The following is a 23707-nucleotide window of genomic DNA, read 5'->3' as shown; positions in this document are numbered from 1 at the left end:
GGCCGGGGGATTGGACCCACAACCTCTTGGTTGGGACACGAGTGCTCTACCACTGAGCCATGCCACCCCCACAACCATCACATTGTATCACACATGTACAGTTTAAAATATTAGCTGATTTACAAATATGTCCATGGACGAATGAGGATATACGCTACTCGCTAAAAATTTGGCATTTTCTCACCTTTGGGTAAAATTTTAGGATAACTCTAAAATGCACTGTAATCTTTACACGTGACCTTAATTTGACTTTCTTGAAACATTTTAATACACGTCGAACTGTTCAGTGTTTCACTACTTTTTCTACGTTCTAACAAGGGGCTGAACACATTATTTCTTTCCTTGTCAATAATAAGATGAAAGCATTACATTGATTATTCAATGTTTATGTTTAGTTTAGTTTTTTTTTTTTTGTTGTAAAAAATAAAAAATAAGGCAATGATGATATACAGTACTCTTGTCTATACCAGCTTGTGGCTCATGAGATGTTTTGATGTGAAGGACAGTTCTAGTGGCCAATTGAATTGCATTTTAAAACCATATCTTATAAAACATGTTTTCATTGATTGCTAAGCTTACACACATTACATTAGAAATTCAGAGATAGTGAACAAGCTTCCGCATTCACTTGTACACAAGGGCCACATAGATCATTGAACACATGTTTTCTCCCGGATGATTCATACCGACTGAATCTGGGTTAATTGACGCATCCTTCACAATATTGCTTCTTTTTAAACGTGTCACTGAGCATCAGAGTCAGGGGAGTGAGTGCAAAGATGGGAGATGAAATCCCGTCCTCTCAGGCACCGGGCGACTCGGCCACTCACACTGCACCACTGCATGGGCGGCGGCAGGAAATGCACTCCTGATGCCTTCCCTCCCTGTCAGCAGACAAGCAAGCAAACGTCTCTGGCATGGGACGCACGCACACTCGGCAAAACTTTACCCAGAATAGAACTGGCTTTTTAGGTCATTAGGTTTCCTTTAGGTCAATGATGGTGTAGTCACTACACCGCCACTACACTGTAGTGGTCCATTTGCATGATTTCAGCCCACTCGTGATGGTGGACGAGATAGCTCACCTAAAATGCAAAGCATGTCGGCCAAATGACAACTTAAAAAAAAAAAAAGCACTGCATTTGGATTTGCAATAGAACAACTAAAAAAAATAATTAGTAGTAGTAGTAGTAATCAAGTAATAGTAGTAGTATTCAATCAAACAATCAACTTTATTTGTACAGCACATTTAAGAGATCCACTGGCTAAGCCAAAGTGTTGTACATAAAAATAGGAAAATAAGTTGAAAAGACACTGGTACATAAATAAATAAATAAATAAATAAGCAAGCAAACAAACATCTTACAACTAATATGGTACTCAATGTACTTGAGTAAATTAGCAGCCCTGGTCGCTATGGCACATAAGAAAATGCAAAATGTAAAAATGAGAAGGACTGAGCGCATGAAGAAAGTTGGACTTTCTCCATAGGCGGTCTCCATGCTTCAGGCCTTGTCTGGGACTTGCTAGCGGAGCAAAGGTTGCACAGGGCGGTTGAAAGGGAGGTTAAGGAGGAATTTGTGCTCAGGGACCACAGTGGGACTTCCTGTCACAACTGCTCCTCGTCAACCACCCTCATGCTGTCCTCCTCTCATTCATTGCACCTGGAGTCATCTGTTTTTTGCCACAATGTTGAATGTTCCCCCCTTGCTGCTCAGATTGTTTTTTTAATTTTGTTTTTTCTTGTTCGATTTATCTTTGCTGCTTTGCAGAATGGAAAAAATGTGGGGAAAAAATTCAAGTGTGTTTACTGCAAAGTTTGGATAGGAAGAAGGGAAGGGAGGTGGAGACATTGTGGTTATCTCATCTTTCATAAGTGGAACAAGAAGAAAGCAAAGTGTTCTTTGATTCTAAATGATAGAATTCTGTCGTCTTCTAGTTGTTTTTGTAGACCGTGTTTTCACAAATTATGGCCACGAACAATGATTTACACAACTGCAGATGGGAGGGTTTGTTTTTTTGTGCGCATTTCAAAAGTAATAGCATTGCCAACGGTGTTGACAGTCTTACCTTTTGTCAATTAAAATTGGAGTTTTAAAATAATTTCTAAGTAGAAATGCAGAGGAAGGAAGCAAAGCATGTATAAGTCTCAGTTGGTAAACAGACACCACACAGCATTGTGGGAATGATCACTGTTCAGACTTTAAGGTAAGGTTAACTATCTCTGTTTTTACCTGAGAGACTGTTCATGTGCTTCGGTAGGTACTGCTGTTTTGGTTACTTAACTATTTAATGTCTGTGTGTCAACAATACTTCAAACTCCCTTCTGCCCCCCCAGTGGGAAACAAAGGAAGGCCTCTTTTGAGAGTGGTGTTTTGTTTTGTTTTTTGTTATGTTGATGTGGAACAGATTCTTCATATTTCAGTCATTGCTTTGGGAAAACTCATTTCAATATCCAAATAGTGTCAACCAGCGTTCTGGAAAGTATTGTGTTCAAGCCTACGATTTCCACTGTGCAGCTGACGTGCATCAAAACCTGTCTCCTTCTCCTGAACAAATGTGTGTGTGTTACTGTAGGTGTGTTGTGTGTGTGTGTTTGTATTAGAACACTGTGAACAAGCATCGCAGGTGCCACTGCTGCCTTGTCCCGGCTGCTGCCTTAATCCCCATGGGAACGTAAATAAGCCGCCTCGGCTCTGCTTCCTTACATAAGCGCAGTGCCACAAGGAATGACGGAGATGTAATAGAGAGAATGGAAAGCTGTGAGGAAATAGCAGAATAAGATTCTTAGAGGATGATGCTCTTTCTTCATCATTTGTTTGTCAGTTTGTGTGGTTCTGCTATCGGATTCACAGTTAGTTCCCGTCTTTCCACACATTTAGGAGTGACACTCAATTTGAAATTATGTTGTTTTAAGCTGAAGTAAATATTTCATTTTTGATACCGTGTGTCACTTTTATGCTGCAAAGTACAATAGAAAAGGTTTTCAAGTAATGCAGTGCATGATGAAATGAGAATGTTCCTCCTTTGCGTGTGAAAGAAGAGGAAACTACAACCATGATAATGTGCAAATGAATATGATAAATGTGCAAGATGCGGTCGAAGAAATTAAACTAATAAAGATAAAAATAATACAATACAGTAATGCTGTTGTAAACAATTCTGATACTCTTGCAAAAAATAAAAAAGACAAATCTAGTAGCAGCATTGAGGGACACCCAAGGAAAATTAACTCTCATTGAAGCAGGAAGAAAGGGAGACAGAGATGTTGCTGTTGGGCGCTGGCAACTAAAAAAGTTTGGGTGCACTCGTAAATACATCCGAAGCCTGTTCTGCTACACTCTGAACCATTTGCAAAACTTGCATTTGTTACATTGTATATGACTACATTCTCATCATTACAAACTTGATGTAATAAATACATTACAATAACAAATATTCAAGCCACAATTTATTATCAATTACGGTTATAGAGTAATTAAGTAAATAGAACAATTGTATGCAGAATTATTTTTATATACTGCAACTATCCCACCGTAATGATCTTGACATTATTTTGAAAAGTTGTTCTGACAAATCTAATATAAATCAAAGCTATAGGTTGTCAACTCTGCGCTTCATACTAGGGCTTTCATTGTATAATATTTTTAGAATCAATTATTCTCTCGATTCCATTGATTAATCAAATAATCAGATATAAATATATTTAAATTTTTTAATTTTAAACATTTATTGCATATAAAAATCCCTTTTCCCCGGTTACTGTTTGCTAATCGTTTGTTGCTCTTTATTTGGTACTTTTGATTAATTAACCAAAATCGAGGAGTGATGCTGGTTGAGGTTCAACATGTCAATTACAATGTATTCATACTGTGGCCGCAAATAACGATTATTTTCAAACTACATTGAGCATTTTCCCCCCATAAATTGATTATGATTCAGGCACTGAATTGGTCCGTAACATGTCAGAAAATTGGGAGAAACTGAGCATTGTTTTCCAAAGTAAAAGCAAATATTTGCAAATGATTTATTTTGGTTTAACACAAAATATAATCAATTTGCTGTCATGAAGCATTAGAGAAATCAGATATTACCTTAAGTTATACGATGGCTCTAAACAATTATCAAAATAACTGATCATTTTGACACCTCTACTTAAGACCCAATCTGCAATATATAGAGGCCTTTAAAAAAAATTCTCCTCCTACACATTTTAAACACATTTAAATGAATAAATTAAACTAATTAAACTCACTTTTAAAGTATTTTATTCAGAGTTTATTGTACAGTATAGAGTTTTCCCACTGAACTGAGTAATTAGACTGTTCAAAATCTTCTACCAGACCATGTAATTCCATCTGTCACTCTGCTAGCTTAATGCTAAAATATCACAGACTAATGGAAATTAGCATACTGGATTGTTGCGGCTATTATAAACATTCAAACGTGGTACTTTGACAAATATGGAGCAGCAACACATACAGAGCATACAAGCTCAGGCATATATTCTGTCTGCTCTGCGAGAATGGACCACTAAGGCAGCTTACAAAGAGACCTTCTTAGCCTCTTCTTCTTGCTCTTAATTACGTGACGTCCACATCCAGTAGGCCTCAGTGCTTCCCAAGTTCCCGGCATGTTGCAGCACAATGTGGTACTTCACTGGAAGTGTGAAAAATATGTTTTGACTTTTCTGTGTACTGTAAAATAAATAAAAACAGTTGCTTAAATATCTGCAGTATGTAATGATGTAGCCAATGTGTGTATGTATTAAATAGTTGTGTTGTTTATGCTGATTGTGCAAACAGGCTGACAGGAAGCAGCTTGGGTGGAACATCGTCTTTCCTTGTCTCTTGCGTGCTGAGGCATGTTGTCCTCCGTGTGTGTGTGTCTGTGTGTGTGTGTGTGTGTGTCTGAGCGTGTGTCGTAAACACCGCTGACATTTACCGAATGAGATGCAGCGTGATTGATGCAGCGCGGAAGGGGAATGCGGGCGCTTAGCTGCAAATCGCCTTTTACGACACCAATACACATGGCGATGCAATACCGGGCACCACGTCTTTTTGATACCCTAGTAAATTCCCAAACGTTACACTTGCACTGAATGCAAACAATCCGTATTGAGTGTTCCGCCACATTCTCTCGTCACATGGTTGACTGTGCTAGACACGTCGTAAGGTCGTAGGGCCACAGTGACTCCTCCCGCTTGTCAGGTCAGCCGCAGTTCATGGGGTAAAGCTCTACGCAGACAGTGAAGTGAGCAAGTAAAGGTCATCTACAGTATAACTTTTACTCTGCTAGTCTCATTCATTCACTTAACACTTAAATGTAATGTGTTGCACGCCTTTGATTTACACCACCCCACACTTGTTGGTGTGATCCTGTCTCTGTGGGGAAGTGCTGTTTAAGTCTCACATTTTTGACTGAACAGTGAAAACCCAGTTTAGTGCAGGGGATATGTTCCAGACCCACCCACAATCTAGAGACACCATACAAAATATAATGGCCCACAGGCTTTAAACACTTTTATACTTATTAAAACATACTTTTAACACAAATTTGAAAGTGCCTGTGTACCTGCATGAGACTCACTTATCAGCTGGATCGGATGGACCGATAGTGTGCATTTTATGCAAATGTTTTGATAGTCCATGAAGTCTTTAATTTGCTGATTGATCACTGGCATCATTGATTGCGTGAAATTGTGAAATACAACATTACAGCCGCAGTGTGTCCCACATACACATTTACTGGACATGTAGCGGGCCGGCAAAAAATTGTTTTGGCTGCTACTAAAAGATTTTGGTGTGACCTTTGGTCCTTGTGTGATTCTGCTAATCGTTTCACTGTCATCCTGAGAAGTTGCTCTGCCTGGGGTGGGGTGGCCCCTTTTGTCTCTGTGCTGATGGCCCTCCATGACGGTGTTTCCTCATTCCACTACTCTGTTCTAAGCAGTGTCTCCTTATCATCATTTGCATCATCCACATTTTCGTACATACAGTAATTTCTGGACTAAAATCCACTACTTTTTTCACTTGCATTCGACCCTGCGGCTAATATAAAGGTGCGGCTTATCCATCAGCTCACAAGGGGGTGCACTATAAAGGAAGCGCAAGAGCGTCAGGCAGGGCAAAACAAACCAAGTGAGCCCAAATTCAGTAGGAGAGACAGAACAAGACCGAGACAATTTGCGCCCTCATTATGGAAAAGAAAATAGCGGGAACCCGTTGCGGTAACATTAAAACACCTGCAGCTTACTATTGAGTGCAGCTTATATGTGCAACAAACTTGAGTATTCCCCAAATTTAGCTAGCGCGGCTCATAGTCAGGTGCGCATTGTAGTCCAGAAATTACTGTAACTGGTTTTGTCCATGGAAAAAGGGGGCAGAGGGTGTGGCAAAACATCGGCTCAGAAATTCACTGTTTGAGGAATTGAATTTCATTCAATGTTGCCTTTTCTTTAAAGCAATCTTTGTAGCATTTTTAGTTTGAAAGATGCTATGCAAATTAAGTATTGCTTGATTTTGACATTTTTATCAATTATTTGTTTGTACTTGTTTTATACAGTATTTTGTTTTGTACAGTATTTTGTTTCTCATTTTTAATTGATGTTTATGATTGGTGTTTCTTATGTTGAGTATTAGTGATTACTTCATGAACGAAAACATCATTTTATTAGAAATTGTAGCATTTTTTTGGGCGGGATGGTCAGAAAAACAACAACCTCTCTTCTGGTCTAATGCTTCCTCAGGTGGCGTCTCCAGTTGGCCGATTTCCATTTGGGGGTAAATCTAAGAGACTGACTTTAATTAGTCAGTCGTTCAAGTGAGAGAATTTTGTCATTAAGGTCTATGCATTATTTAGTTGGAAATGAATGAAATTGACAAAATAACCCCATCTATTTTTTCTGTCTATCTTTTATTTTTTAAACCAAACCTTGGGGGAAAGTATGAATTGTCACAAAAATGTAATGGTTATTTTTGCTGAGTGTTTGGAGGGGCAAAGCACACACACGTAACCTCTGTGCTGGAGGTAAAAGTTGGATTTGTTATTAATATTATGGACGAATCTTTGACATTGGAGTATATTTCGTTCTTTGACGTGTGCCACTCGTGTTTAACAGCCACCTTTCAGTCTTGAAATAGCAGCAGACATATCACATCCGTGACAAATATAACTATTGCAGCTTCTGCTCATGTTGGCTAAGACTATAAGATGAGGCTCCTCTGCTTTCAATCTGCTCTTACTTTTCCCTTGCACTCACTCTCACTTCCTGCTCTTTTACCATGGGGGGCTACTAAAGTGCAAGCGTCATCAGAACGGGCCCCCATGCAGCTGACTTCCATTCAGAGCTCTAATGGCTTAACGCTGTGTGCAGCTGAGCCCTCGTCAAAGCTAGAAAACCTCCTCCACATAACCACCATTTTTTCCAAGACGGCCATTTCCGCCTCTTGAGTAGACTGCGTTACACTGACAGCCCCCCCCCCCCCCATCATACTCTCCAGCTGTTTCATACTGTTGTATTGCGGGATGCATATTGAGAAGCTGGCCTCATGGAGCCTGTTATTAAGATGAAAAAAAAATAAGGTTTAAAGGAAGGTTTACATGGCAACAACCTAGTCAAAACAAACCAAAAAATGTCTTAGCATTTTTGTAAAGTTATATGCAAGCCAGACCAATAGTGGACAATTTGTCCATAAAAAGACACTTTCCACACATGCACCAACTGTTTCTTCTCCTCCTTTCCAAAACTGACTTTCAAAAACCCTTAATCGGCATAAAACTGTGTGGAGTACTTAACGTATGTAGTAATACATGTCAGTACTCAGTAGCAGTAAAGTGAATGTTCACGATCCTGGAGAATTGTTTCTAAAATCATTATATTGAGCAGCATTTTTATTTTTTTATTTTTTATTTTTGCGGGTATGATCATGGGGATGTTGGGGCGGGGGGACATGAGAGTTTTCTTTTATTGTACTATGGATGTTTCAATTGTTCAGCACCTTGAGTTGCATTTTAATGTATGAAAGGTGCTATACAATTATTGATTGATTAATTGATTGATTGAAATGCAGCAACTGTTCTGTGTTCCACCTTTACGCACGGGGTTGCTTTTTTTTTTTTTTTTTTTTTCAGATTTTAAAAAAAACATCATTGTGGCGACATCAAAAACATCCAGTTTGATGCTTTTTATTTTTTTACGTAAGCAACCAAATAAAGTTTTGAAAAGTTGCACGTGCAGGTGACTGTACTCTAACAATCAGACAGTGTCAGTTGAAAAATTAATGAGCACACGAGGCCCACAAATGGTGATGCGATTTTGTAAAGAAACTACCACGTATATGCGATTTGTTGTCTTTCTGACCAATATCGTTCAACAGTGAACATTTTACCTTTATTATTATTTCATAAAGACAAAGGCATAATGGGGAGTCAGTGTGGCAGACAGTCTGTTGTTTGCTAAACACGTCATGGTGTCCCATTATACAATACAATACAATAAATTCATTATGCTGACGGCCTAACATCGAAATATTAAATTTTGTTAATTCATGAAACATTTTCGCGCGAGTGGAATTATTTTTTTGTTATTTGCTTCTATGTAGGTCGTCAAATACCGTACATTAAAGTGATTGGTCCTGTCCGTGTCGCAAGTTGAAAGATGATGATGCAAAGATGCAATGGTTGACAATTCGTTTCAAGTTTAAACATCCATACTTTTTCCAAATCGGTGTCTATTTTGCAATGTATCCTTCCACTTTATCCCACAGGTCGTGTAGGTGGTGGTTGTGTTGGGTTTAGCCGCGAGCAAGCGAGGTGTGACATTTTCCTCCCTGTGTCTGGGGTTTGCAAAGGCGGTCAGACTGGACTGTAGCACTGGCGCGATAACAGCATGTACATGACTGCATTACTAATAAGAGCTCATATGAGTGTGCCCTTTAATGCCACCAATAGTTAATCACTTGCTAATTACCAATCAATGTCACCAATAGTCCAGTTTTTACAGCACACACTGATTTATGTATATTTCAGGACAATGATTACTCATGTTCTCTGTGTTTGCTGCTGAATGGTTGATGACTTATTTGGCTGAGCAATGGATAGATGTGCCATGTACACTTTGAATTTCTTTTGTATGGGATCCCATTTTTTTTGGTGTAGGCGTCCATATTGGAAGTGGTCGGTGACTGGTGAGTGTATGTTTGTGCTGTTTGTGCGCCTGTGCATGTGCCGCGGTTGGGCACGATGCCGTCCCACCTCACCCTTCTGATGCTAAGCAGCTTTAGCTTGATTGCCATCTGTTCCACCAGTCTGTATTTTTGTACAAAGACAACCCCCGTTTTCCTCAGCCACTAAATCACACATAAACACTAGAGCACTTCTTGTATACAAAACCTTAGAGAGTCACTAATATATGAATATATGCACATAGTCATACATACCTAAGCTGGAAAATGAAGGTAAGGTGGTGGTGTTACTTTCTACAAGATTATACAGCATATGGTGTCTGTGGGATTTTTTACATATTTTGTGAGTAACTAATGTTGGACCTGAGAGAGGGCCTGCTAGCTTGCCTCTAGTTCATCCCAGACATTTTGAAAATGAATGAAGCCGAATATTTCCCAGGGGAACTCCACTCAAAATGTGAGTTAAGAAGTCACTGGTGTTGGAACTAGGAGAAGGGCCTGTTGGGTCTACTTTGTACGGAAGTGTATTGCTGCCACACTAGTGTGTTATGTATGTTATGTACTAGTATGTTAGTACTAATTAGGGCTGTAACGATAATGGCAATATCTTGATAACCGCGATATTAAACTGCCACAATATATCATGATATTAAATGCAGCACATCTGTTAAAAATGTCAAGTTGATTTCCATTTGTGCAGTTCTAGCACCCTCTGGTGGTTAGTTTTTTTTTTTAAGCGCAGTTAAATTTTCATATGGCATGTTTTGGTCCCTCTATGTTTAAAATCCACACTAATCGTCAGATGAAGGGGACTGAAATATGCTTGTGAATCGAGTCAATATGTTGAAGAACTCAATGTGTGTGTGCATTAGCAAGTGCCTCAATATTAAGTGTTATTAGAGATTGTATGTTGTTCATGTGCATTGCTGTTATGTACAAAAGCATCGCTATCCTCCCCATGATTTCGTGATAATTATCGTACCGTATCGTAGGTTCATATCGTGATATCGTATCGTGATGTTTGGATATCATTACATCCCTAATACTAATAGGTTTCACGTTTTTACATAATCATTTTCACGTTTTTACATCATAAGTTTCACGTTTTAATGTGATAATTTTCAAGTTTTTATGTGATAGGTTTCACGTTTCTACATAAGTTTCATGTTTTAACATAATAATCATCATGTTAAAACAGAAATGTTAGAGGCTGTTTGATCTTTTTAGAAAATGAATGTGCCTAAAATGTTTCCCTGAGGAACTCCACTCAAAATGGTCTGAGCAATTGTTGCTGAGTGCTGTTCTACAAATTATATACTGCAATTGACATGACATGATGCACTTTACAACATGTGGGCAAAAGTGCTGGCACAGGAATATAGCGTTCACCCACCAAAAGAGGATTGGACTCACCTACTGCATCCCTCCGTTTGCTCATCATACGTCGACAATTTTGTTTTTAATCTCAATACTGAGGGGAGATTACCTACAGCAAATGTACGGAATGCAGCATACACAGTCTTCTGATTTACACAACAGCTGTTACTGTCACACTTGGACTTTACACGATCCGACTTACGATCACAAACTTGGGAACTGAAGAGGCCGTAATGTGCTGAATGCTTCACCAAGACAAAGTTATTATTTTCTATCATTTCCAATCACATGTTGACGCCTGGTCCGATAACCCATTAAATGCACATAGACATGAATGATAAGGCAGTTAAAGGGCCAGCACCTTACTGACCCACATCCCCTATTGAATGAGTCTAAGATTGAGTCCCTACCCTATACACAGTAGTGTGTCCTAGTTACCTCCCCAACGCCACACAAGAAGATTCTAGAGAACCTAAGGCCCATCCTTACTAACAAAGATACATTGCAACGTCATGGCAGGTGGAAATGTGTGTACATTGCAGCGTGTGTACTTGTGTGATGGACACAAAATCTCAGAAAATGCATTTTGGGACACACTCTGGTAATTAACAGTTAGAAGATATGGATGGTATGAAGTGGGTGTTGCTCCTGTCTTTTGTCACCTGCTCTTTTTTCATCCAGACCATTGTGTTGCTTATTTGTAATATATAAGATTACTTGTATTGATTTCCATAGTATCATCAGGCCATTTTAAGCTCTTTGTCCCAGTGCTGTGCACCTTTTTGAAATTCTTAAAGGAGAAGTCTACTTTAAACATTTCTTGACAATAATATGTTGTGTGTGACCTCACTAGTCCAAGCATGACATTCTGATTAATATTACGTTTTCGGAATATGACTTATGAAGCAAAATCCAGCCATTTCTATCCATCTCAGGGGGAGGTCATTTTGCCTCTGTCGACTGAATATGACACCACATTTGCTCAGGGTTCAGGCAACGACCAATCACAGCTCTCCTGTTTTCTGAAGCTGAGCTGTGATTGGTTGTTACCTGAGAAACTATGATGTAATTTTCACTCGACAAGAAGTGGTAAAATGGCCGCCTTCTGATATTGCTAAAAACGGCTGGATTTTGCTGCTTAACTCGTATTCCACTAATGCAATATTAAACAGAATACCGTATTTAGACTAGTGGGGCTACATAGAACATATTATTGTTAAGATTTGTGTGTGTGTGTGTGTGTGGGGGGGGGGGGGACTTTAATTCTGTAACTCTGACCCACTGCCTTGTTGTGAAACGCCACCTTCGTCCCTCTTCGAGTGTTTATCCCCATCGACCGAATGGGATATTACTCCATTGGAAAGGCCATTGGCTGTTGCAGCCTGAGCCATTAGAAGTCAGCCTCTCGGCATGCCGATGTGCCACAAGCAAGCAGAGTGGACGCTCAGCCTTCTGAAATGGCAGTGGCCTCACATTAACGAGCCTTGAAAGCACCGGTGTCAAACGCGACTTGATATTGGACAAATACAGTATCTTCCCACTAGCTCCACTGCACAAACACTGTGCTTTTTTATTAGTTAAATGACATTGTTGTACTCTGACTTTTATTGAAGTGAGTCAACTGGTGACCACAGCAAGTTGAAGATCTGGTATTTATGCATCGTTCTAAGAGCGAGAGCAGGTCTGTCACATTACCATAATAGGATCCTAAATCAGGGGCGCACCGATCGATCGTCCTGTCGATTTATCGGCCCCGATTTCCTTACTTTTGGAAGATCGGAGATCGGCCGATCCCTTAAAAATAAACTGATCTTTTCCACCAATCTCATCTCCCTCCTCAGAGGTCTGAAAAATGTGTTCTGCTGAGATGACTAATAGGATTTTCATTTTTATTTGTGAGAACTACTTCATGTGCAGTTAAAAGAACCAATTTGTATTATTTCACCGATATTGTTCAATGTTTTCCAATAAAACAAGATTGGAACACTGAAGGTATATGTTGCTTGTAATGAAAAAAATCCGTATCGGCAAAAATCGGGATCGGCAGGTCAGACTTTTTAAAAGATTGGTGATCGACCAGAAAATTGTGATCAGTGCACCCCTAATCCTAATATTCGGCCAGATTAAGTGTATGTGTGTGTACTGCACACTTCCCTTTTTTGGAAATTCAGGTGGGATCTGAGACAGGATGCTGCCTTTATCTCCACAATACTGGGATAGGGTTGCGAGTGTGACACACAACACAAAATTTTACAGCAGTCACTGGATGAGAAGTATTTTATCTGCCACACCAGAAGCTGGCACTGAAATCATCTCATTATCTCATTGTGAGATGCCATGTCTCTGCGCGAAAGTGCACACAGTTGTGGCAATATCCCACTTCAATGAGTTCTAGCAGCTGCTTTCGGAAATAATAGCCCATTTCACACTGCCTGTAAAAGATGTACTTTTTGTGACTTGTTTTTTGTGCCGCTGTTCTATATGAACAACACTGACACTTTATAGGACTTCAAACGGGGATCCATAAATAGTTCCATTTTCTAAAAAAGGATCCGACGCAAGAGGCGTCTGGCATTCACTTCTTCTACCTGGATTGGTATTATGTATGGTATTTTATAATCAAACCCGACACTTCATATAATAGTTGCAGCAACGCCCCTTTTTACTGGGTACTATTGTATGTAAATGCTAAAGCAGCTCTTCGGTTGTGGATTCGATGCTGCAATTGTGCGTGATTTCTGTGTAAAACTGAGGCTGATGCGTTTGCATGTGTTTTTCACATTGTAGTAAATCTTTAATTGCATGATTGTACTAAAGCATTTCCTCAATATCTTTTTCAGGGGTCCCTTCAGCGTGGTGAGGAGATGCATCAACAGAGAAACGGGGCAGCAGTTTGCTGTCAAAATTGTAGATGTGGCCCAGTTCACCTCCAGTCCTGGACTCAGTACAGAGGGTAAGGTTTTTCCTTCCATATAAAACTAAAATGATGTCTCCATATGATGCTGCTTCCTCCTCGTTTGACCACGGTTTGAATGGCCCTTCACAGACCAATTATTTATTGTTAAGTGTTCTGCAGGAGATGGATCGTTAAATGAACAGAAATATAAAAAGTGTCACAGGCTAAGACCATTGGAAGTAATCTTAAGTGAAATAATAAATTGCAGACTCAAACTGTCACCCGTATAAAACCTTTAACAACTGTATAAAAACATACAAAGACAAAGAAGCACACTTGTGGCGTGAGTCCTTGGGATGTCTCACAAGATTTAAGAAGTCGCATATCCCAGTATTGTGTTTGAAGCTATTGGTTATCTGCTATTGGTTATCTTCTGTAGCAATCTGCCAGAGCTGTGATTAGATATGCGATGACTCTAGAGGACGAGCGATGGCATTAAAGATAGTTGAAAGGTGCGGTGAAGCCTGATAAGAAGACTTGAGCTAAACAAAGTCAGGAAGGGTGCACAGCGATCTTGAGAACATATCATGAATACAACTTATGTCTCTCCATGAAAAATATTTACTTAACATTAGGTAGTACCAAACAAGCATTACTAGTTAATTTGCTTTGTAATTTACAGTTATGTCACTAGAATGTGTAGATATGCCTAATGTTGCGTCTGCTGAGTGTCAGGGTACAGTATATATTGGTGGTGTCATTCTGTGCGATTACAGTATTAGCATTGGACTACTTCAACGTAGTCTCATTAGCAATGATAAATAGTGTGAAGGGGGTGCCGCCCGTTTGCTTTTGCCATTTAGAATGACAAACGTTAGCAAACGCAGCGTTGATCATGTTAAACGCGTGAAATGGATCATGGAAGGTATTCACTCACAGGCCTGGCACATTACCTGCATATTTTATGGCCTTTTAAAATGTGTCAAAATGCTACACCAACCTCGAAGGTTGGACACAATTACCCCTGGGGCGAAGGAGTAGGGATGGGTACCTTTCACATTCGAACCGATACTGTTCTAACACTCGGTACCTGGGAATCAATACCGGTACTCAACGGTACCAATTTTCGGTACTCTCTCTCTCTTTCGTATTTATTTATTTATTTATTTATTTTGTTAAATTGTATTTATTAATTTATTTGGGTGGTAGCAAATGTTCATCATTGTTTATTTAATAGTAAACATTAATAAATTAATAATAAATTAATTAATAAATATTTTTAAAAATCTATTTCACAATTACCTTTCAATATGTAACTTGAAAAATAAAAAATAAAATTTAAATAAGCCAGAAAGGAATAGTAAAAAATAAAGGTTAAACATTTTACAATTACTGAAGTATGACTAATAAACATAAGTTAATATTTCAAAAACAAAGTGTGAATCTAACTTCTGTGCTATGAACAACAATACATATATAAATGAACAATAACTGATGCAGTTGTGCAGTAGTTTTTCAAGGACGTAAAGCCTGCTGCACGATGAGCTGGAAGTTTGAACTCACGTTGGACTCAAATATTAAAAAATGACAGTTTGAAGAGGACATGACATGAACAAAGAGAATAATTCGATTCAAATCAATCATTTGAATGCACCCAACATGGTCTGTAATGCTCGCTACATTTTGGCCACAATCTTTTGCTATTTTAAATATGGTCACCAGTAGTATATCCAATATGTCAATGTCCATACACCTTAACGATGTAAATCCGTGTACATTCCAGCATGATTCCATTCGTTGGGGGAAGACCGCCGCCGACACCTCTCTCCGCCGTGCGCTGATTGTGCAGGAATATTGCCAGCTTCTGGCCGGCACAGAGGCTTTCATACTTCATAAATTATATTTGTTTGGCGTGACGACACAAAAATCCTGTGCGAGTGGGTGACGTCAGTACGCCGGTGCACGTTGTGTTCAAGTGCGCCATGGAAAATCGGCAAATCTTCCACTCCCGCACAGTCACAACTTTGAAAGACGTGCTTGGCACGGTTAGATTTTTACGGGAATCAGTGCTCGGAAGTACCGACCCAAATCGGTCCATACCACGGTACCCATCCCTACCAAGGAGGACCTGTATAGTAGTTAGTAATGATTTATCTTATATAATTGCAACATAATAGCAGTAGTATTAAGAAGTGTATTAAATAAGGTAAGTCCTCACTGAAGGCCCAGGTACCAAATGCAGGTCCCGAAACTGCATAATCGTGATTTTAAATGTATGCTGTCTCACGTGATGGTCTTGCATGACGTCTTTCGTCTTTTATCATCGGCGCTGCCAAAAAAGCTGAATAAAAAGCAAAACGTGCAGAGGTGATTTTAGCGAGGTACTCAAAGGTCTGGCGAAATATGCTGCATAAAAAGCCCCCAAAAATGCAAAACACATGTCGAATCAAATCCTTTGATACTTGCTGATTTCAAGCTGGTGAGGTACTCTAAGATCTCTTGCTGTATGCTGAAGTGATGTCATAACATTCAGCAGTCCATCATTTGGAAAATATGTCACCAAAAAGACTAACATGACACTATTGTTGCCATTGACAAAATATCGTGATCATGTGGTACTGTGCTATACTCTTCTAGCATTGCACGCACACTCTCTGCTCAGACCTTAGAGTGAGGGAAGTGGGTCAAATTGTTCGTGCCTTGGCAATGGATTGACCAACACACACATACGCATGCACACGCACGCCCACACACACACCAGTCAGTGTCTCTCAAGCGTGTCCAGAGGTCTGTCTGACGAATAGGTTAGCTCTCCAAGGGGATGAGAGAGCAAAGCAAGCCAGCGAATGAGCAAAATCCATCATGTGCCGCTGCCCACTCGCTTCCTCTCCTTTCCCGCCTCCCAATTCCCCAATCCTTTGCACGCTTTCACCCCTCCACCCGCTCACCCCCTTCCCACAGGTCTCCCTTCTGCCGTTCTTTTATTTTCCCTCACATTGTTGTCCTCTTCACCTCCCTCATCTGTCACCTCCTTCTCCAGAGTCACGAACGACACAGCGCTGTGTGTGTTGGTGGGTCTGCTCTTATTGTGACATCTTGTCCACGCCGTCGGCACAAGTTGTGAAGATGCACAATCATACGCATGCTTGCATAGTTAGTTGGGATGCTGCGACGGGCAGAAAAAACAGAATAGCATATTACTGTATTTACTCAACTGCAGATGGAGGGCAGGCATTATTCCCGCTCCTGCCTGTCAACTTGTTTGCCACTGTTGAGTCGGCACTTGGCACTCAAAAGCACACAAACACATTAGAGGTGGAATGGCTTTTGGAAAACCGTTCCAGTTCAGTTTGCATGTCCTGTCAATTCATAGGCATATGCAAGCTTCATTTTTAGTGAGGCGCAGCAGTTTACAGTAGCAATGATAATAATGGAAAAGTAGAGCTAATGCTAAATTACCACCGTTGGACTAACATGCAGCTATTTCTATGGTGCACTTTATTCTACGAACAATCACTGTGCCTGCCAAAAATGAAGAGACCGGCGAATGGCACCAGATACCCATTTCGAGCGAGACCAGCGTACAGAGTCTGAATAGCTCCAATGCAATATTTCTGGTGCATCGAGGGAGCTTATAGCTCACTCGAAATCGATATATGTTAAACACATCAGTCTATGTGCGTCTAAAGACTTATTCAATAACATGAACTTTTATTTAGGAGAATATTGAATAGATCCCTTGGAAAACAACATTTTGTTGAGCTCAGGTAGGTACTTATTTTCAATGAAAAAAATCTCACGAGTAACCAGCAAAACCAGATTTTTTTTAAAATATTTTTTTAAGTGTAAATACTAAAACAATGATCTTGTCCAATGTAGTCCCAAAATGTACCTGAACGCAAAGCTAATATACTTTCAGGGATGGCATACATAAAGAGTTGGTGTATTTTTAATGAACAAAATATATTAAAGGGACAGCAACGTGAAAAATCAACTTTTTGGAGCTTTTAGCCATGTTAAAATGCTAATTCCTCACCAAAAACATAACCGAAATGGTGTTTTCCTCCATTGGCCCCTCTATGAGAAATTCTAGGTCATTCTGCTCTCCAAGCATCAGCCCCTCCCAACCTGAGAAAACAAGCTGTTGGAACTTTTTGACATCATGATGTGCGGCCCCACCCCCCCACTGCCTCTGCGGACCAAACGCACGGCCACTTTCTCTGAGACCGCCATGGAATCGTGGCAAAAGTCGCCTTTATCAGTAAACATTCTGTTCAAATGAATTCATCCTTCACATTTGCAGTGTCAATGTGCAATGACAATTAGCCGTCTTAAAATTCCAGAAAGGGTTCTGGCTGAAGTAAAACTTTTTGCGCTGTTTAACCTAACTGAATGAATGGTGTAGTGGTTAGCGCGCTTGCCCTGTAAGCACCAGGCTAGCGGTTCGCGAGCCACTCAAAGTTGTCTTTTTTTCCCCCTTCTTTTCTTTGCACAAAGTTTGGGAACATGACGGCCACTGTTGCCCCTGCTCTGTCCTACTTCATGCTTTGTAAAAATGACTACTGTTCTGTGAAAACTCTGGGGTAGATGCCACGGACTTCCGACTTCCGGGTTTTACACATCAGCGCCGTTTCCGGTCACCGCTGGCCGCGTTCCAACACTCGCGCACCTCCCGCCCATCGTCTCAGCGTCTCAGCTCTCGGAGATGCGTCGGACAACTGAGACAGACGCACGACACACTCGCACCTGTCGACGGCAACGCGCAACCGAGGGGCACAAAGGCGGAAGCGCAAGTACTAGGACGCGGCCCACGCGTCGCAAACCGGAACCAGAAACAAAGTTGATGTGTGAAAACCTGGAAGTCGGAAGTCCCGCCTCCTCCGTGGCATTTAGCCCATTCAAGAGATAGCCCATTACTTTTTCACGTACTATTTGTCAACATCTAATCAATCAGCAACATTTTATCGTCAATCAGACATTGAAATCAATCGCCCCGCTTCATTTACCGCACCGTACATCGTAATCTCGCAGCCATTTATCTCCTTTTACAGTTTTCCATTTGTGCCACACGCCGATTGTCGGAATATTGATTTGTTTCAGAAGCTCAAATTCCTGTTCTCCACATGCATTCATCTCCCTGAGTGCAACACTCTCACCTCCATCGTTACCACACTTAAGTATATGGAGACAAAGAAGGAGGAAAGTGTAACTTGTTAGCATCATTTGTTTTTATTTAATGCAGAAGAGTGTTTGATTGTTGCTAATGTGGCAAACTTGTCAGCACCGCCGCTTCTGCAGGTTCTTTTCATTCCTCCACTAACCTTTCTCACCATTAGGAGTCAATTAGAGTACAGGCTTAGTTCCAGGGGAGCCTTCAGAGCGCTGAAGTGTCTTTCAACATGTCAAAGAACGTTATTGCTAATCTTATGGCATGATGATTGTAAAGCACATGCATGGCACCCCAGGGATCTGTGTTGCCGGAGGTCTATCATTTTGATGTACAAGCCTGGGCATCTGTAGGAATGTGTTAGCGCTAATTTGCTTTGCTAACGATGCTAATTTAGTGATTTTTAAAAGGCTGGGCTTTATGACCAGTGCGGTGCTCCGGTTAAGTTCATTCAAGACTCTGATTGTCCATAGGTGTGAATTTGAGGGTACAAGTTTGTCTATCTGTGCCCTCCATTTGGCTGGCAACCTGTTCAGGGAGTACCTTGCAAGACAAAAACATTGATGTATAATAAATCTGATGATGTTTATAATAATACTGATTAATTTATTTGCTTGTGTTTGTTAAAAAAAATACATGGGAAGAGGACTTTGAAAAAATAATCACATATTAAATCACAACCGCAATATCGAGGGGAAAAAATTGCTATATTATTTTTGAAAGTCGTTCGTCCCTACTGATGACGATCTATAAAAAATGGCTGGATGATTAATAATTACACATTTGTTGATTGTAGTGCTGTCACTAACGACTTTTTAAAAAATCGAGTAGCCTATCGATTATTACATCGTAATCGACTAATCGCCCCGCCCCGCCCCCCCCAATATTTTTTTGTTTTTTTAAAGTCTACTAAGGTTGAACATGAGTGAATTTTGCTCGCTTTTTGCACATTTGGTAGCGTAAAACCGATGTATAATAGTCCTTATGGCAAATGCTTGATGTCCTCACCTGCACGCTACTTGGAGTGAAAAAAAAAACAACTTGGCGGAGTCGCTGTATCGGGAGGATACCGCCTTCCTGTTGCTGATGCACGTAGGGCCGCCATCTTACGTGTGTCAGCCCGGCGCCAATAAATTCATTAGCGCTCTTTTATTTATTTAGCGATTTTGACGCAGATTGTTTTGTTACAAACAAAAGACATGTAGCGATGCAAATCTTCTCCCTTTTCAGTCTAAAGAGACCACTAACAAAACCTAAGAAGCATCTTAGTTAGTAGTGGTGAATGCCGGTCAGAGTCCGTCAGCAATAAGTGTCCGTGCGGAAATACGAAATATTGGGTCCGGGCCTCTCGGCAACTTCCAGGTGCCGCAAATATGTGTTTTTGTTTTTTTTTTTATCATTAAAGTAGCTTCGACGCATGCATTTTTGCGTCCACCAATTTTTGTGGGCGACCCAAACGACTTTTTTTCCCAGCCCTAGTTGATTGATAAATTGCCGATGATAGATATTATTGATATGACTGTCAGTGGAAAAGGTGTGAAAACTGAGCTCAAAAAATATTGTTGTTGTCTTTTCTCCCTCTAACCACTTAGACCTGAAGAGGGAGGCCAGCATCTGCCACATGCTCAAACACCCGCATATCGTGGAGCTGCTAGAGACGTACAGCTCCGACGGGATGCTCTACATGGTCTTCGAATTGTAAGTCACACATCCGGTTACAGAGAAAGCACAATTGTGAATCACCGCTGATAGGAGGATTCTTGTTATCGTGCGGCGGTGGGGGTTTGCACGAGGAACAAGAGAGTGCATGGAGCAGCGATGCATGGAAGGGAGAAGAGATGAAGATTAAGATTTCACACTCGCTCGTAGCAGACGCCTCTCCCTTCCACTCATCCCCACTCTTGTATCCTCATCTCTTTGCCGCTTCCCCGGCTTATTCCAGATTCTCATCTCACCCAACAGAACATTTTTGTGCATAAAGTTCCATCAAAGGCTGGGGGGAAGAAGTTTTTTCATTATTCACACTTCTTATTTGTGGTACTGAAGTAGGGAAAGGCCTTTTCATACAGCCGTAAGACAACAATATGTTCCGCTTTTTTTCCTGTATAAATGACAGGAAATGGGGGCTGATGTTGACACAGCAGTTTTGGGGCTATCTAGGCCGGACCTATTATCAGTGCCGATAATCTCCATTTTGACAAATATCACCATTAGCCTTTTTGAAGAATCATACGGCCGATAATAGATTAATTTAAAACTATATGAATGTAACATTTCAGATATTTTGAAATGTTTGAAAACTTTATATACTGTAGAATAAAATAGAGAGCTATTTACGTGTTTAAGTTCTTATTTGACTTTTTAAGACATGGTAATAGCCCTAAGAGGTGACTGAACTTTTTGTTAGAATTTGTTAGAACAAAGATGTCTTTTTTATGCAAATCTTAAAAGTTGTTAAACATGCTTCAAAATATCAACAATATTAAGAATTGGAGTCTGCATTTTCGAAAATGTTAATGCAAATGTTTTCTCTTTTTGTGAAAATAAGTATCGGCTCCAAATATCGGTTGTCGGCCTCCTTGACTAATAATTGGTGTCGGTATCAGCCCTGGAAAAAACACATTGGTCCATCTCTCATATTGGTATTATCACAGCCATAAGGGAGGTGCGATGGCGCATTTGTAAAATGTAAATCCACTGGCTATTTTTCACTTGCTGTTTTAGGTTGAAATGTCACCGCTTTTTTCCACATTACTGTTCTGTATAATTGGCACTGATACAAAAAGGCACCCAGAAATTTTCTGGCTTCCAAGTCAGTATCAGGGCCATAAAAGTGGTGGGATGACGTGGGTGTGAAAGGGTATACTGGGACATGGGTGTAAAGTTAAACACAAGACTCTCATTATTGTGTTGAAAAAGAAAAAAAAATTATATAAGTGCGACCTTTACTTGCTTGTTTGACCAAGCACGTAACTCAATTTAATTGTACATAAAATCTAATGTTTCTATTGAAATTAATTAAATGCCGTTGATTTTTTCTAAAAACAAAAGATAGTACTGTATTTTAAAAGAATACTGCAATGGGCCAGCGATCCTTTCAGGGTGTACCTCTCTCCCATTAGTCAGCTGGGGTAGGCTTAAGCTCCCCCCACGACGCTAGCGAGGATAAGTGGTAGAGAAAATAGGCATATCTATAAGAACAGGAAAAAGCATAATTAAAGAGAATCAAAAGAAATAAACTGGTTTTATAAAGTATAATTATATGTACTGTAGTATTTGTGTGTTGTGTGCCTTTAAGGGGAGTGGCCAAAGGATCCTTATTTTGTCTGTGTGCGCCTTGTGGCCGTTCACCAGCGTTTTCATTTTTAAATTTGTGTGCTTGACTGTTTGTCCCTTTGAATAAACAGCTGAAAGTGCATCAGCGACTGACTCCCCTTGCCCATTTGTGAGGGCATTACAGTACTGTATCTTGATTACAGTACTAACCACGCCCCCACCCAGCCCCACTCAAGTGGCACGGACACGGGTTGATTGCAGGCTTTACCGCCACTGTTACGAACTTGGTGTGCTTGCTACTGGGACATCCGAGTCATTTTTGCACAACTTGGCCAAACAGGGAAACCTGTCCTCATTGTGGGCCCGCCCATAGCAGCTGACCTCTCACGGACCGCGTGTACAGTGGAATAATTTTCCACTCACATTCCACTTCATTAGTGCATGTCAAAAAATCCTCATGCTCATGCCTGGCTTTTTCCCCCTTTAGTGGTTCTCTCTCTCTCTCTCTCTCTCTCTCTCTCTCTCTCTTACAAAAGCTACACATTCAGAAATAGAAGGAAATTAAATGAATTAAAGTGACAGCCTACTTTTATTCAGCACACTCATCTGGCGCTCCAAGCAACTCTGCCTCTCTCCTCCCAAACCTTAAGGCCACATGGCACACAACTAGTGGTGACATGTGAGAAGTACAACGTGAAATGTTAACATACTGTAATACAGTGATTTTTTTGTTTATCCAGTTGGAATGTTATGTAGTAGTTGTATCAATCATGCACACAGTTGTGACAATATCCTGACTTGCTGAGTACAAACGGATGAATTCTGGATGTTCTGTTATGGCTGTGAATGATGCATCTATATTTTGCCGGGACTTCAGTGTGAAAGAGGCTACAGGTAGATGGAAGAGATATTTGAGCACTTCATCCCTCAGAGAGCAGATAACAGAGCAGGCATATAAGATAACTGTAGACATCTTCATATGTCTCTCCCTGAAGCCCGCTTAAATATGAATATTGTGTAATACTGTATTAAATGATGTGATGAAAATGAGAGCCTCACAGCAGCCTGGCCTAATTGGAGAGGACACCAAGACTGGGTTTTTAAATTATTGGGCAGGAAATGAAGCCGAGCAATTATGAGAGACGCAGTGGTTGTAACTTGACTAGGTCAACTATTAATGTCATTCAACACGGCAACATGTGCCTGTTTGTGTCATTAAAGAGCCAATTAAAAAAAAGAACTCCCTTATACTTAAGTAATGCAATGGCCATCAAGTCTGTTCCTATTGAGTTGTTGGATGAGCAGGAAACTGGTTCTAACTGGATGACAATCTCATTTGGTGCACTCAAATTTGTGGCCAGTTTTCTCATGGTGGAGATCGCACTATTTTACATTTAAAATAAAACAGGAATTATTAGCTGAAGACAGCAGGCTTCATCCAGTTTACCTAATGTGTGAAAGCATTTACTAGGTGCAGGTTTGTTAGCAAGGGCGACCTCTAGTTGCTTTCATAATAACAGCAATTGTTGGCCTGTGCCTAAAAATGTAAACGTCACCATATCCATCCATCTGTTTTCACTAGCGTTGCGGGTAAGCTAGAGTCTAACCCAGCTGAATTTGGGGAGAAGGTCAATCAACACCCTGGACAACCATTCACACTCACATGAACCTACCATGAAAAACGGCCACAACAAGGCACATGTTATGTTTATTGTATTATATCACATTACAAATAAAGTACAACTGGAGCCTAAAACAACATTTGTATTGGATATAAAATAGAACTTTAGAAATAGAACAGGAATA

At 40.3% G+C, this 23707-nt stretch overlaps 1 protein-coding gene across 22 annotated transcripts in view; it reads left to right on the top strand.

The window, feature by feature from the left end:
* caska (calcium/calmodulin-dependent serine protein kinase a) overlaps positions 1-23707 on the top strand; it is a 106566-nt gene that overhangs the window by 40524 nt on the left and 42335 nt on the right. For all 22 annotated transcript variants that reach the window (XM_077579549.1, XM_077579547.1, XM_077579555.1 and 19 more), the window contains exons 2-3: positions 13403-13515; positions 20218-20323. In XM_077579549.1, the coding sequence (XP_077435675.1) occupies positions 13403-13515; positions 20218-20323 (219 nt within the window). The remainder of the gene's footprint in view (positions 1-13402; positions 13516-20217; positions 20324-23707) is intronic.

Source organism: Vanacampus margaritifer, chromosome 11 (assembly GCF_051991255.1).
Source record: "Vanacampus margaritifer isolate UIUO_Vmar chromosome 11, RoL_Vmar_1.0, whole genome shotgun sequence".
Lineage (NCBI taxonomy): Eukaryota > Metazoa > Chordata > Actinopteri > Syngnathiformes > Syngnathidae > Vanacampus > Vanacampus margaritifer.
Note: the sequence above shows the minus strand (reverse complement) of the source record. Positions and strands in the feature narration are given on the sequence as shown.